At 40.5% G+C, this 16,730-nt stretch overlaps 1 protein-coding gene across 1 annotated transcript; it reads right to left on the minus strand.

The window, feature by feature from the left end:
- Positions 1 to 7,251: 7,251 nt before the first annotated feature.
- Positions 7,252 to 15,717, minus strand: tbx16 (T-box transcription factor 16). The gene is made up of 9 exons (XM_041787893.1): positions 13,581 to 15,717; positions 13,262 to 13,418; positions 12,138 to 12,240; positions 11,622 to 11,786; positions 11,280 to 11,426; positions 11,118 to 11,188; positions 10,616 to 10,704; positions 8,053 to 8,263; positions 7,252 to 7,964 (listed from the first exon to the last, which is right to left on the minus strand). The coding sequence occupies exons 1-9, from the start codon at positions 13,594 to 13,596 to the stop codon at positions 7,535 to 7,537; spliced, it is 1,389 nt and encodes a 462-aa protein (XP_041643827.1). The 5' UTR covers positions 13,597 to 15,717; the 3' UTR covers positions 7,252 to 7,534.
- Positions 15,718 to 16,730: the final 1,013 nt, after the last annotated feature.

Here is a 16,730-nt window from a genome sequence, read left to right on the forward strand (position 1 = left end):
ATCCCATTCTTAATCCATAGGGTTTAATATGACGTCGGTCTACTCTTTGCAGCTATAACAGCTTCAACTCTTCTGGGAAGGCTTTCCACAAGGTTTAGAAGTGTGTTTATGGGAATTTGTTGACCATTCTTCCAAGAAGCACATTTGTGAGGTCCCACACTGATGTTGGACAAGAAGGCCTGGCTCTCAGTCTCCGCTCTAATTCATCCCAAAGGTGTTCTATCAGGTTGAGGTCAGGACTCTGTGCAGGCCAGTCAAGTTCATCCACACCAGACTCTCTCTCATCCATGTCTTTATGGACCTTGCTTTGTGCACTGGTGCACAGTCATGTTGGAACAGGAAGGGGCCATCCCCAAACTGTTCCCACAAAGTTGGGAGCATGGAATTGTCCAAAATCTCTTGGTATGCTGAAGCATTCAGAGTTCCTTTCACTGGAACTAAGGGGCCAAGCCCAGCTCCTGAAAAACAAGCCCACACCATAATCCCCCCTCCACCAAACTTTACACTTGGCACAATGCAGTCAGACAAGAACCGTTCTCCTGGCAACCGCCAAACCCAGACTCGTCCATCAGATTGCCAGATGGAGAAGCGTGATTCATCACTCCAGAGAATGCGTCTCTACTGCTCTAGAGTCCAGTGGCGGTGTGCTTTACACCACTGCATCAAACACTTTGCATTGCACTTGGTGATGTATGGTTTGGATGCAGCTGCTCGGCCATGGAAACCCATTCGTAAAGCTCTACACACTGTTCTTGAGCTAATCTGAAGGCCACATGAGGTTTGGAGGTCTGTAGCGATTGACTCTGCAGAAACTTGGTGACCTCTGTGCACTTTGCGCCTCAGCATCCTCTGACCCCGCTCCGTCATTTTACATGGCCTACCACTTGGTGGCTGAGTCGCCGTCGTTCCCAATCACTTCCACTTTGTTATAATACCACTGACAGTTGACTGTGGAATATTTAGGAGCCAGGAAATTTTACCACTGGACTTGTTGCACAGGTGGCATCCTATCACAGTACCACGCTGGAATTCACTGAGCTCCTGAGAGCGACCCATTCTTTCAGAAATGTTTGTAGAAACAGTCTGCATGCCTAGGTGCTTGATTTTATACACCTGTGGACATGGAAGTGATTGGAACACCTGATTTCAATTGTTTGGATGGGTGAGTGAATATTTTTGGCAATGTAGTTATGTATGTTTGAAAATTTGGAAAAGTACAAGAGTACAGTACTCACGTAAAAGTACTCTGTTAAAGCTTACTTGAGCAAAAGTAAAATGACAATTAAAAATTGCAGTAATTGAGTTAATGTAATTAGTTACATTATCATATAATCCCTCTAAGTTCTAGATCTTCTCCAAGGTCTCCTCTCAGTCGGACTAGCAGACCTTCAAAGGGAAGGAATTCCAAACAGATGCAGTGTTAATTCTGACAGAAATTTTCAATTTTAGTCTCTCTTTAGGTTAATTTGTCTTTTAGCTCAACTCCCTCTTCAGGGTGGTCCTGCACCATGCCTGCAAACTGCTAGTGCTGCACAAATCTGTATGTGAATCTCAAGCTCCATTTTACCCCCGCTCATGAACAAGACACATCTCCTCCGAAGAGCCAGGGACCATTTTCCTGCAGAAAACCATAGTCTGGAGGTGCTGACCTTCACCCTGGCTGCAGACCATCCCTGTGCCTGCTGGAGGGAGAGGAAGCCAGAACCATCATCTGACAAAGGCAGTGAAAAAGTTAGAAAAGGTGAGATCCTGTCCATAAAAATCACAAACAGAATAGGTGATGAAGGATAAACCTTGCAGAGGCCATCATGCTCTGGGATCAACTTCAGATTATCTTTTTGTCACAGCTAAATGCATCAGTTTTCACAGATTGTTTAAGCACTTGTATGTTTTGGGAGCTTGACCCCTGACCTCAGTTTTCCTAAATCAGTCCTAAGTTGGCTCCAGGTCTCTCTGTATGAAAGCACGTCTGTTAGATGTGCTCCTTGTTTGAAGTACAGTGAGTGATGTCTGCGTCTCGGTGCCCTTTATTCCTCCCTGTCTCTTCCAGTTCCTCTCCATTTGTCCCTCCACTCCATCAGCTTTATGAAGGCTGACTGCTGCCTTCCTCTCTGAGCCTGTTTCATCTACATCTGTTACCCCCCACCAGCTCTGACTGAGTGCCCCCCTCCCCGCTTTCTTTCACACTCTCATGCCAGCCCCTGTCATGTTGTCAGCTGGGATCAGCTGACCACAGCTCTGGACGTCCAAGATCAACAATCTGCTGCGTTTATGTCGCTCTTTTCATTCTGAGGCTGCAGCAGCACCTGGGGGATGCTTCAGACATATGTCACGCACTTAAGAACGTCAGCGGCCTTTACGGGCCTCTGAGTGCAGGTCGATCTGTGGCTCTTTGCCGGACCATTACTGAGCAATTACAGGGCTCAAATCACCCATTGATGTGGAGCTATGCAGATTACACCCAGAGGAGCTGTAGATGTGTGTTTGGGGGGATCTCACTAAGTGCTCACTTTCATTTTTGTTTCTCCTGCTGTGGAGGAGAGGAGGGGGTCTTCTAGCTGCTCTTCTGGGGATAATGAGTCAACAGAGAACAAAGAGAGTCACCTGTGGACACAGATGTGGGATCTTTCTCTCAATGTGTGGGACACGTATGGACATGCTTTCCCTGTTTAAACTCTTATAAAAGTACAAGACAAGAGAAGGACAAAAGTAATTGGCCGCCTGACCATTTCACCAACTGGGACTGTGATTACATTGTATTCAAATACATGTGCTTTAATAAAAAGCTGCCCCCTTTGCAGCTTCAGTGGAGATTTTTTTGGGAATTTGTGCCCATTTATGCTGTAGAGCATTTATGAGGTCAGGCACTGATGCTGGATGAGAAGGCCTAGCTCGTAATCTCTTAAATTCAAAAAGTAAAAATGATAAGTTAAAAGTCTCAAATCTGAGATAAAAATTCCAATTTATTAGTTCAAAAAATTAATGTTTTCAAAGAGCAAATATACGAGGAAAAAGTTGAAATCATAAGTTTGAAAGGTGAAAATATAACATCAAATTTGAAATCATGAGTTAAAAGTCAAAATATGACTTAAAATTTTAAATTGTGAGTCTGATAGTTCAAAATGTGGGATTAAAAAGCCAAAAATTGGGAGTTGTAAATGCGAAAATATGAGCTAGAATTCAAATGATGACAAAAAAAGTAAAAAATGTGACTTAAATTAAAAATTGGGAGTATAAAAGGTCAAAATATGATGTAAAAAGTAAAAATAAGTCATTTAAAATGTCAAAATATGAGAAAAAAAATCCTAATGTTTTTAAAAGTCAAAATATGGGATTAAAAAGCCAAAGTACGGAGTTGAAAAGGTCAAAATATGATTTAAAATTTGAAATTGGGAATCGAAAAGATGAAAATGTGACATAAAGTCTAAATTGTGGGTTGAAAAGGTCAAAGCATGAAATGAAAAGTCAAAATTATAACTTTAAGTCATAATCTTGAAATGCAAAATTGAAATATGAAATAAAACACAAATTAATTTCTTTCCTCACATTTTTTACTTTTTATGAAATCTTTCCTACTCGTTACTTTTGCAGAGTTTTATGGCTTCACAAGGATATTTTAAATAATCAAGTTGAAGTTTACATTATTATACTGGAGAAAATCTGCAGACCTCATACTGGTGGGCCGGTAATAATACAAATATGATCTTGCGGGCCGGATGTGATCGTTCCACGGGCCGGTTTTGGCCCCCGGGCCTTGAGTTTGACACCCGTGGCTTAGTGTGAGTGCACCCTAAGAAAAGCTTTTCATCAGTAAAATCCAAGCAGAAAATGCCAGTAGACACCAGACCTCTGTATGAGTGATCCATTATGTTTCCAACTATGATTTTAAAGAAATGTATGTGCAAATGTTTTATGACAGCCTCAAAGCAGACACAGTCTGGCACCCCCCTCTGAGATCTTTGGCACCCCCTTTGGGGGGGTCTGGACCCTGGGTAGGGAAACCAATGCTTTAGTATGCTATCCAGCTAAAAATAGGCAGAAAAGTCTGTTAGGATACATTTTTAAAGCTAAAAATAAATAAAAATGCATGATTTAGGCTTCTGCTTTAAAGCTACACCCTAGCCTAAATAGTAGGTCAGCATTCCCCTGAAACCTACGAAGAGGTCTACCCACATAGACAGGCTCCCAAAGGACCACAAATCCTACAGTTGATGAGTTGGTTAGCACAGGTGACCGCCATTCTCTGCTGGGAAGGCCTAGCTGGGTTAAAAGTTAGAGACTGAGCCTAAGAATCAAAATCAGAATCAAAATCAAGTCTGACAAATTCAGATGTGAACAATGAAATACAACAGGGAAATCAGGAGATATTAGAACAAAAATTCTAACATAAAATTGCAAAATAAAACTACTTAAGCTACATTTAAATAATTGTTCGACCAATCTTAGCCATGACACAGCTGTTTGTTTCCCCCATGTCTTATAAAAAGAGGCATCCATCCAGCATGTATACATTTATACCTATGAGTACAAACGTCAGTTCAAGGCAGTATCCTGTAAGCAGACTTTTATTGCCCCGCTTCCTCAGAAAGGTTTTTAGTCTTTCAGAGAGTGATCTATTCTCCTGATAATTTCTCTGAGTCTGAACTCCATCAGTGACCCTCTCTCATCCAGCAGTGAAGGAAACTCTCTCTGTTCTCATTAAAGGGACTAAGTGAAGTGTTTCAAACATACAGCCGGTGTAGGAGGACATGTTGGTCCAAGAGGCATGGAGATGGTGAATCAAGCTGAATAAAAAGCACATTACAGCAGACAAGCTCCTGAAAGATGACCTCCCCTCCCCCTCCTCCCACCCCCTGAAACTTTACAGCAGTCATTAGCGGCTCATATCCACCCCAGGTGGGGGCTATGGGCCCTGCCTGTGTTTTTCAGGGGTGAAAAGGGGCCGCCAGCCCCCCGTTTTCATGCTTCTTAAGGCTCATTGAGATGCAGAATGAGAGCGGTGTGATGCTTTATGATGCTGGTGGGTAAACATCAGCAGGTGAGCTGCAGTCACAGTAACAAGGAGTCTTTAATGCATGCTGGGCCTGTGGAAACTACAGAGGGCTGCTCATTAGATCAACAAAGAGGAAATACAAACAAACACAAGCGGAGGATGTGCTGCTCATCAGAGACGAGTGGGGACGGAGGAGGCAAATTTTCACACCCAGACAAGGATGCTTTTAAAATACGCTTATGCTTCCAGTAAACCAGCAGAACCAGCAGGTCAGGAAATAGATGATGCACTGTAAAAGCTGGTAACTCAGTGGTTAAATTAAACTGGATTCTGCAGTGAAGAAACTAAAAGTTCACAGTGTGATGGTGGCGGCAACACCTGCAAGCAAGCATTTGAAGTCATGCCACATCATCACGATCAGGTTTAAGTCCAGCCTTGACTAGGCCACTCCAAAACCTTCCTTTTCATTGCAGTTTTCATTCAAGCTTCAGAGGTAGACTTGGTGATATTTCTCAGATCATTGTCCTGCTGCATAACCCTAGTGCTCTCAAACTAATGGACATTCTCCTTTTGTTTTTTTCTGCTAGAGAGCAGAATTCATTGTTCTAGCAATTACGGCAACGCAGCCCCAGCCTTTCACACCACCACCACCATGTATGACTGTTGGTATGTTCTTCCAAAAAGTTCAACTTCTGTCTAGTCAGCCCACAGAATATTTTTCCAAAAGTCTCGAGGATCATCAGGAAGTTTTTAGTCAAATGTGAGACAAACCTTTGTGTTATTTTTGCTCAGCGGTGGTTTTGGTCTTGGAACTCTCCCACGGATGCCATGTTTGCCCAGTCTCTTTTGTAGTGTTGAATCATGAACTCTGACCATAACTGAGCCAAGTGAGGCCTGCAGGTTTTAAGATGTAGTTCTGGGTTCTTTTGGGACCTCCTGGACGAGTCGTTGATGTGCTCTTGGAGACATTTTGGTAGGCCGGCCACTCCTAGGAAGGGTCACCACTGTTTCAAGTTTTTCAAATTTGTGGCTAATGGCTCTCACTTTAATTTCTTTGGTCTCATTAGTCCTCAGAATGTCTGTCCCATGGATGCCATGCACTGGAAAAACAATTATAGGAGCCCAATATAAAATGGTTTAATAAAAAGTTTCACAGCTGTTTTGAGTTAAGAGGCCCAACCTAATACTTTATGTTGCCACTAAGCTGAGACAATGTGCTCGTAGCTAAAAATGGTAAGTCAGCAGAAAATATTTGCATTGAAAGAATATATTTCAGTTGGCTCGACTAAAGCAGACTTCTTAAGATGAGACCCCAGAAAATATCGCTGTTCACTCGGCACATTTCTTATATAGTTTAAGAAGCTCAGTATGATTTGTTATGTCAACTATTTCAGTTTTCTAAAGTGCACCCAATAATTCCTAATTTGTTCACGGAACATTTTACAGTGTTTTTCACACTATCTTATTGTTGAATCATGACACTGAGCTTAACTAAGTCAAGTGAGGCCTGCAGGTTTTTGGATGTTTTTCTGGATTCTTCTCTGACCTCCTGGATGAGTTGTCTATACTCTCTTGGAGTCATTTTCGTAGGCTGTGGACTCCTGGGAAGGTTCGCCACTGTTCCAAGTTTTCTCCATTTGTGGATAATGGCTCATGCTGTGGTTCTCTGGAGTCCCAAAGCCTTAGAAATGGCTTCTTAACCCTTTCCAGACCGTTACTGACTTTGTTTCTCATCTGTTTTTAAATTTCTTGAGATGGCACCATGATGTGTCGTTTTTTGAGATCTTTTAGCGTACTTCACCTGGTCAGACCAGTTCTATTTAAGGAATTTCTGGATTGAACCGGTCTGGAAGTAATCAGGCCTGGGTGTGGATAGTAAAATTGACCTCAGCTTTCTAAAAAATGTGGTCAATCACAATAAATTCATGATTTAACAAGAGTGGGCAAGTACTTTTTCACATAGAACCAGGTATGTTTGGATGACTTTTTCCCCTAAATAAATGAAATCATAATTTTGTATTCACTCTGGTTATCCTTGTCTAATGTTAAAATTAACTGTTGATCTGAAACGTTCAGGTGTGACAAATATGCAAAAAAAAAAAAAAAAGGAATCAGGAAGGTGGCAAATACTTCGTTTATGCTGTCCACCAGATTTTATGGTATATTAAATGAAAAAAAAAAATCATTTTTGACATATAACTTTAAAGTTTTTATTTTCTGATCACATCACATTTGAAGACAGACTTTAATTGCACGCTTATGTTTAATTCTCTTCTTTATAAAAATAATATTTACACTTGCAGATGAGATGAAACACTAAATAAATACACAACCCAACAATAAAACAATCAGTCAACATGGAGCAGCACACTTTAGTTTCATTTAAATGGAGTCATGTCAGTCAGCGACAGACAGCTCCGTTAATTCAAAGATCAGTTCTTATGTTTGTTTTCTTGCAGGCCTCTTGTTTTTCTCTGGACATGCACACTCTGACTGCTTCATCAGCTGTACTCTCAAGTCCCTCCTTATCACTTCCTCTTCTCACCAGCAAGAATAAGAAAACAGCGGGTACTGGCTCCACTCAGCCACGTTGCCATGGTGATAGCCGTGATGCACAGCCTGCGTGGTGTAGTCGGCAGTCAGGTGGTGAGGAGGGGGATACTGGGCGGGGCCGGGGCTGCTCCACTGACCCAGAGTCTGCTCGGCTCCATATGGGCTGTAGATGTGGTGGCCGATCACGCCGGGCTTACTACTGCTCATGTTCAGGACCCCTGTGTAGTCCTGGGGGGCCACAAGGTGCTGGGGGCCACAAGAGGAGGACACAATGTCCTGTGTGCGGGGCTTTGAGGTGTCATGATCGGGGACGGTGGCCACGTCAGGGACTCTGGGCTCGAAACTGCTGCGCCCTGATCCGCTGCTGCTGCTGCCGACGCTGGAGGACGGAGAGGGAGACTTCCCGTACTCATGGAACCTGAGGAGCAAAACAAACAAAGATCAGGTTCCTGTTCTGCATGGAGACATGGGGGTTTTATTTGTTGAACAACTTTGTCAGTGCTCACCTGTACGGCTGGTAGGAAGCAGGAGCAGGAACCAGCTGCTCTGTGTACAGATCTCTGTGGTCGGCCCCAGCAGGAGACTCAGTCCTCACACTGTGCTCCCTCTCTGCAGCCCAGGGAGAGTATCGCTCCTCTTTGACCACTTCAGCATCTTTTCTTTTAGGCAGGTCGCTCTCTTCTGCATCGAAACCCTCATATGATGACCTGCAGAAATCTGAGAGAACATGAATCATCAGTTAAGCTTCACATCTAGGGTTTCAGCATATATACTTGTAAAAAACATGATGCAATGTTTGTTGCTTGTATAGCCATTTAGGGGGGAACTGTGTAATATTCCTTCTGGGGGCCCAAAAATCCCTAACTATGCCCCTGCCTCAACAGGCTGGTAGAAAAATGCTTTATTTATGTCTGTCCAGCCTTACTCTGAGCGATGGAAGTTGTGGCTCTTTTTAGCAATCCAAATTATTTGGCTCAGCTCAGTAATAACAGTCGATCTTTGAGCTCCCAAACAGCTCTGGATATGGTGCCATTTAGTCTTTTTCATTTCTTTAAAACAACCAGAAAGGAGACAGTCTCTCAAATAGGAGCTGGCTACCGCTGATCACAAGAGGAGCCAGTTCATAGAACATCTGTACAACCCCCTCGTCACTTGTTGTCTTGTCCTTTCAAATTCCAGTATCCAACAGGATACCTAAGCTCAATAGTACATCACTGTGTCCTTTGAAAAGCATGACAACATGAGGGAGAAAAGCGTTAATGCCAGTGTCGTTCTTGCATGCAGGGATACCACAGAAGTGACGTAGAGCCTGCACAACAGGCAGGCAAGTGAGTTCAGTTATCACATCACTACTGACAACAGAATATAAATGCATACTGTGGGCACATGTATAACAGTGAAGCCATTTAGTATTCAAAGTGCAAAATATAAATAAGGTGTAACTTAAAAAGGAACTAAAGAAATATCTTTTTCAGCTGGCTTTTATGTTGAGTTTGCAGTGGGATGATTTTGGAACCCTTTGTTGACAAAGCTGTGTTGTGTTACTCTTCTGTCAATTCTGTTTCCACATTTTCAATAGAGGTGGACCGATAAGACTTTTTCAGACCAAGTTCAAGTACTTAGATCTGGGAACTCACTGATCCAGAGTACAACTACTCAATTATACCAATACATAGATTAGAAGAATTGATATTCCTCACCTCTCCTGGACAGTTTAGCAGTGTGTTCTACTTTTATCATTTATGTTAAAATAGAACAAGATTGGCTCCAACTTTGCTGATTTTACAGAAAATGTTGACTTAAGTGCTGCAAAAGGTGAACGAGTACGAAAGCAAGTTCTCATATTGGTACTGATGCTAATTCTAGTATTGATGCAGTTCTCGTTTTTAAACTAAAAATCTCCTTATTCTTCCCTCTAACATAAAAAATCAGTTCTTGCTGTGACTCTTGGAAGTGAGAATGAAAAACAAAGGTGATTCCTGCTGCATGCTCTAACTCTGACCAACACCTACCCCTCATAATTTAGATATTAAAATAATCATTTAGGGGGCCCACAGATAGCCTAGCGGTCTAATGTGCTACCCATGTACGTGGGCGGCCTGGGTTGAATCTGGCCTGTGGTCCTTTGCCACATGTCTCTCCCCACTCTAATCCCATTTCCGACTCTAGCCACTGTCCTCCTCTGTCCAATAAAGGCACTAAAAAGCCCCAAAATAATCATATAGGTATAGTATACTGCTTTTGCAGATTATCTACAGGCATAAATGTTAACCTTTATGTTGTCTTGGAGTTCACTTGGACCAAATAATACTTTTATTCAATTTATTCGCCTAAAACTATTATGGATGGTTCCCTATAGCCCCTTTGCAAATATCCTTAATGATCAGTATTTACAATATTAAAAATTTCTGCTGTTTGAAAATGACCCAGGGATGCCCAGATCATTACTACGGTCAAAATGATTCAAAGATTCTGCAAGATCTGTTAATAAACCAAGGTGTATTTTCATGTGAATGAGGTATAGAGACAATGATTAAAAAAAAAAAAAACAGAGTAGAAATGGTGTTAATGACACAGTAAAGTTTGCTAATAAGCTCCAACAAAGCAGGTAATTATGAATCATGAGTTTAGATAATTCATATAACGTCAAGGCAAATCAGGCAGGGTCAATTCTGATCGAAGGAACAAAAAATCAAAAGGCCAAAAATGATTATTCAATAATTCTGTGGCTTGGTTGTGATCCACTTTTGGTTTTGGTAGAATGTTCCCCTTATTATTACTACAATCAAATAATCCAGAAATGTTTTTTTGACTTTAAAACAGGGAATAATGTCCTGTAAATGAGCCGTATTGACCATGAATAAAACAAAATAAAAGTGTCCAACTTACACGAGTTGAAATTAAGCTGGCAAAAAGACGCATTGAGAAATGGAGACATTGAACCAGGCTGGGTCAAATTAAACCAACAAAGATAGTCCAAACTTAGGGTTATGTCCATCTGGTTTTTAATTCGAAAAAAGTAACTTTTTAATGTCAGATTCAGAAGAAAATGAGTTTTAAAAACAGTACCTGGTGGGCTTTCCTCCTCAGAGTCTTGGTTAATGATGTCAGACATCTTGGCTCGTTTCTCAAAACAGGCCGGGCTCTTGTTTGCACGCCTGCAAGGAAACATCAGAACATATTAACCAACATTATTTAAAATCCAATCTCTGTCTCTTTTCTAAAGAAGCCCCAAAAGAATCAGCGGGTATTATTCTACTCCATCTTATTGAGATGGCAAGTTAATTTTCTCAAGCTTTTGAGGAATTACTCATCATCAGTCATGATGGGGAAGCCAGCTTTATTAACAGTGGATAATATTAAAATGAGTTCAGAAATAGAGAGAACAACAGCAAGTTGCTTGCTGTACTTCCCCATATTTTAACATAAATTGCAATGACAAATAAAGACTTTGGAAAATACTGCAGTGTTACTAGATTTTTACAGGGCTCACATTTCACATTTTTAGTGAGGACAAAATTCCACCTATGCAATCAATCATTACAAGCAGGAATAAAAGCACAGTACCCACCTTTTCTTGTTAGTTCCCTCCTCTCTGAAACCTTTAGCAAACGGGTTGTGATCAATCTTCAGCTTTGTAATCTACAGGTGACAGAATAAAATGGATTACATTTCTGTAACTGGTGAAGTCCTATCAGTAGTCGGCATTTGTCTGCAGAGATAAAGGCCTGACCTTGGTGTTCTGGTAGGCTGTGACTGCTGTGAAGGAAGTCTCAGGGAAGGTGAAGGTCTGGAAAACACTCCAGCGGACGCTGAACAGGTCGTCTGCCTGGACGAGGTGGAAGCGAGGGTGGTAGCGGTGCATGGAGTGCAAAATGATCTGAGGACATACGGAGATAAAACTACTCAGATCACTTAGATAAGCACCTTTTATGACGAATCTGTCAAGGATCCACTTTTGTTAGTATTAGTGGATATTCTCAAGTATCACCACTTTACTTAAGACTCTGCTTTCTCTTTAAATCAGTGAATAGGATTGGTAGTGAAGCAGCTCTTCTCCAGAGCTCTGACTCACATGTCCATGCTGGTCCAGCGTGTTGTTGGTGAGCTTCAGCTTGAGAAAGGACACCGACTGCTTCATCCAGTGGCTCCCCGGGGCCGGAGAGTCCGGGTGGAGGTAGGTCCTGCAGGGAGGCTGTGGCTCTGCCTTCCCTGCCACCTCCCATTTCTCTTTATTCCACTGCAAGCAGGAGAGGAGACAGTCAATCAAACGTCTTAGAAAAAGGTGCTTCACCTTCCTGCTTCTTCCCCAGAGGAGGTGTTAGAGCAGGACAGCAGAGTGGAGAATGTCCATGGAGCAGTACCACCCACACAGACGGGGGGGGAGAGTACAGTGGGATCCCAGCAGGGGATAGAAAAACAGGAAGAGATAGCACCCTTTGATGTATGATGTCAGGAGAGGGGGGGGTGTGATAAAGTCAGGGGGTGTCTTGTTTGGAGAAAGCAAAATCAAGGCTGCTTGGAATTGATGCAAACTTTTTCTTTTACTACAAACGACCATAAGTGAAGGTAAAAAAAGATGCCGTCTTACCTTATACCTGAAGCCATCCTCAGGCACCATGTCCACCAGGAGGATGTACTTTGCACATGGGATGAGGCCGGAGAGGCTCACTTTGCAGTGTGGGAACATCCTCCTGCAAAACACAAACATGAATGCATTGGTTTGCAGGGGAAAAAAACAGAATATTGATACAGAGGAACCAATTTCAAGATATTCTGCATAATTTTAATTTTACTCCTTTTAATCTGCAGGATTAATGATCATTTCATCCTTCATTCATTTACCAAATATCTGTGTCTTATAAGTCTACTTTTTGAACTTCTCCTTATGTCCCTGATGTGATGTTAATGTCTTTTATTTCTTTCTTTCACCGTACTCATTAAGCACTGTAATCACCTTTCACAACCTACCTAATTTAAAAATTTTTACCCCCTTTTTAAAGCTCCTTCACTTGCATGCATTCTTGTTGTCCTAAATCATTTTATCCTTGCCAATTTGGTTGAATTTTAAAGTTTCTCTTTGGCCTTATGTTCATTTATGTGGTATTATCCTCCACAATTTCTGCTTTGCTTTTTCTGTCAGACCTATTTTAAATTTACTCTTAGTCTCTATGTTAAAAAGTATTTGCGTTTTAGTCACTTCTTGAGTCATTTCAAAATGTTTTAGAAAGTTTCAATCGAGATTTTGTGAAGGACAACTAAAAACAATCTATTTAAATCCAGTTTTAGGCAATACAAGTCCTTAAATTTGAAGTTTTACAACTTAAAAAGCACTTATTCTATAATATGACATATTGTTGAATTAATATGAATGCAAAACACCCATATGAATGCACTATTATTACTTTAATTATTCAAAATATCCTAGTGAAAAGACCTGCACCCCTTAAACTCCCTCTTAACTCCTCTCTCCTCGCAATTTAACAAATTATATACACAGCACTCAAAGTTTACTTTTATTTTAGTCTCCTTGAAAAAAAAGAAATTACTTTATTCAAAGTTTTAATCACCAAAAAAACCATTTTTAGCTCATCTTAGTCTCGTCTTCCCCGTAGAAAACAGGTAGTAGACCAACATTTTTAGTCACTTTTAGTGGATTAAATTGACAGTGGTCAAGTTGCTGTAAAAATGTTTTTTTTTTTTCTGCTGTCTCACCTGCCCGGTTTGGTGATGATCATCTCCGTTCCTATTCCATGGAAGGTCCTCCAGAGTTCAGGGTCCTCCAGAGTCATCCTGATGTTGCCCTGCAGATAGGGGTCGGGTCCAGCGGCCATGGAGGAGGGAGGAGGGCCGCTGAAGTTTGGCTTCAAGTCTACAATGAAAAAGGACCAGTATGCATTCAATGCATTACTTTATTCTCTGACTGTTTTCGTGCAAAGATCCTCAGTGATATTCATGCTTCATATTCTGGAAAAGTAGTCAAAGATAAAGATGGAAACGATCAGCATAAATCCAGTGAAAATGGAGCACTCACCTCTGATGGACTGCATGCTTCAGGTTCAGCAGTAGCACAAGAGAAGCTTGGTAATGTTCATGCAGAAGGGGCCAATAAACAATCCAGGAATCTGTGAAATCCAAGTGTCTCTTCAGCTGTTTCCTCCTCTGCAGACAGTGTGAATTGAAATCCAGCTCAGGCAGTCAGCAGGTCAGTCAGGTCCTGTTGCAGCAGATATTTTAGAGTCCTTCAGTCCTGCAGGAAGAGGTGACCATGACTTTTAAGGGGACCCTCGGTGTGGGAGGGGTCAGGAGAGCCATTCCCAGGCTTTGAAGTGGCACAATGATGAGTCAGGTCCCTGCTGTGATTGGAGGCTGTGGGAAATCAAAGAGACTTAACAGAGCCTTGATACCGTCCCCACAGGAAGGGGGACGGAGGAAATGCATCTTTATTAACTGCTAAGAGACTTTAAAACAAATATGGATGCACTTCCCTGCTGCAGATCGGCACCACGATCTGTGTAAATATCATTCACACACACCGAAGCAGCATTTAGACTGTTTGTGAGACGTGTTTGATAGCCAGTATCTAACATTTAACACGACTGATAGAAAACAGAGGATACATTTCAACAGGAACCAAATTAGTTCATCTTTTTCAAAGTAAAATCATTCTTAAAAGTAACAACCCAACTTACAAAAAACCTTGTTATTCTTCATTTTTTCTTCTTTAGTCTGGACAAAAAACAAACACATAAACACCTATACACTCATTCATGAAGCCATGATTTTCCATTCATTAATATTTTCACTCATACTATACAAAAACTTCCTGCTGATCACTCATTTACTCCTGATTCTTTACATTGATGTTTTCTGCTGTTTTTGTTTTTAATCTTTCAGCAATTATCCTGTCATGTTGCCGTTTTTTTTTTCGTTTTTGTAAATTTTGCTTTTCAGCAAAAAGATAAAACCTTTGTAGAAATAAGAGCTTGCATTGAAAAATGTGTAAAACTGTATCAATAAGTACATGAATTTTCATTATGATAATATGATATAATGATATAATACAATATGGTATGATAATATGGCCTATGGTAGGATAGGATGGTCTACAATTGAATACAATATAATAGGATACAGTAGGCCTACGATATAATACAGAGGGTATCTGATATGTTATTACACAATTTATACAATAAGACTATAAAAAGATACGATGTAATGTGATCAGCCAAAGACAGGGTAGGAAACAATCGTCTACAACAGGGTATGATATGCTAAAATACAAAAGGCCCACAATACTTTATGACACTATACAATATGATACTCTTTGGTATGATCATCCAACAATAGGATAGGAAAGGATACAATAGGTCTTCAATAGATCATGATATGACTCAATAAAATAGGCCTATGATATACTATAATATACAATTTAATACAAAAGGCCTACAATAGGATATGATACAAAATGATATAATGTGATAGAATATGATGCAATAGGCCAATTATATCATATGGATACACTAGGTCGACAGTTGGATACAATATAATAGGATACAATAAGCCTACTATACAATACATAAGGAGGGTATCTTTATACTATAAGAAAGAATTAATTAGAATATCCCTACAATAAGATCTGATGTAATGCTATCAGCCAAGTATAGGATAGGAAAAATAGGTCTACAAGAGGACAGTGCAACGGGCCTACAAAACCATACAACACTATTCAGTGCAATATGATATAATGTGTTAATGTCTAATAATAGGATACATCAGGGCTACAACAGGAAAAGATACTATTAAACAGGCCTACAATATGATACATACAGTAGGTATTTGATACTATAAGATTCAATTTAATACAAAACAATAGGACTACAATACGACATGTAAGGATATAATATAATGTGATTGAATATGACCAGCCAACAAGGACAGGACAGGATAGGATAGGATACAAGAGGTCTACAAAGCATACGATGTGATACAAATAAATAGGTCTATGATACAAGCATATACAGCAGGCCTTAAATACGATTCGATACAATATGGTCCAATACAGCATGGGTTCTCAACGTTGGGGTCAGGACCCCAATGGGGGTCACAAGACACTGAGAGAGGGTCTCCAGATGCCTTAAAAAAACTAAGAACATTTTTAAAATTATGCTGTTGCTGCTGACACCAATTTTGCCAAATTTAAACCCATTTTCATCACTTTTTTCCACCAATTTTGTCAATTTTAACACATTTTTGCAACTTAAAACCTAGTTTTTGTCCATTTTAAACCCTTTCGACCACTTTTTTCTGCAGTTTTTTGCCACTTCTAAACCAAATCTTGCAACTCTCTGCCTATTGTTGGCTCTGCTGACACATAATTGCCACTATTAACCCCTTTAACCACTTTTTAAGCCACATTTTACAATTTGATATGCCCATTTTGCAAGTTTCTGACTTTTTCTGCCTCAGTTAACCCTTTTTTGGCAGTTTATATTAATTTTCATCCCATTTCACCGAATTTCCACCTATTTTTACCACTTTAACACCAATTCAGCCATGTTTGAATCTCCTTTTACCATTTAATATACCCATTTGTGCCACTTTAACCCATTTTTGCCATTGTTTTTGGTTATTTTGCCACTTTTATCAAATTTTTGGCATTTCTAACACATTTCTGCTACTTTTAAAATCCAATTTCACCACCTTTCCCACCATTTTTTGCCGTTATTACGTTAGCTATTTTTAAATGTATTTTAATTCTGTTTTCAACAAAAGGATTTACATTTCTAAAAGAGGGCTACTTACTACACAAATGAATTAAATTTGTTTCTTTGATAAGAGTGATTATTATTCTGGTTAAATATAAAATACCACAGCTTAACTTTACAACGGACTCTGATTTTGCTGGCCCCCAGAAAGCTCTCGCATTTTTCCCCCCTAATGGGCGGCCTTGACTGCACGTGACTACTGCTGAATGTGGATGGCTGTGTTCAACCATCCTCAGGTACAGTGGGGGTCTCCGGTCTCTGTCACCTTTATTTTGGGGGTCGCGGGCTGAAAAGGTTGAGAACTCCTGCAATATGATACAGGTACCAGCTACAGCATACGATTTGATAGGTCTATTTAGAATACAATAGGCCTATGATACAGTTCAATATAAATGATACTATAAAATAGGAGTATG

This window comes from Cheilinus undulatus, linkage group 5 (assembly GCF_018320785.1).
Source record: "Cheilinus undulatus linkage group 5, ASM1832078v1, whole genome shotgun sequence".
Taxonomy (NCBI): Eukaryota; Metazoa; Chordata; class Actinopteri; order Labriformes; family Labridae; genus Cheilinus; species Cheilinus undulatus.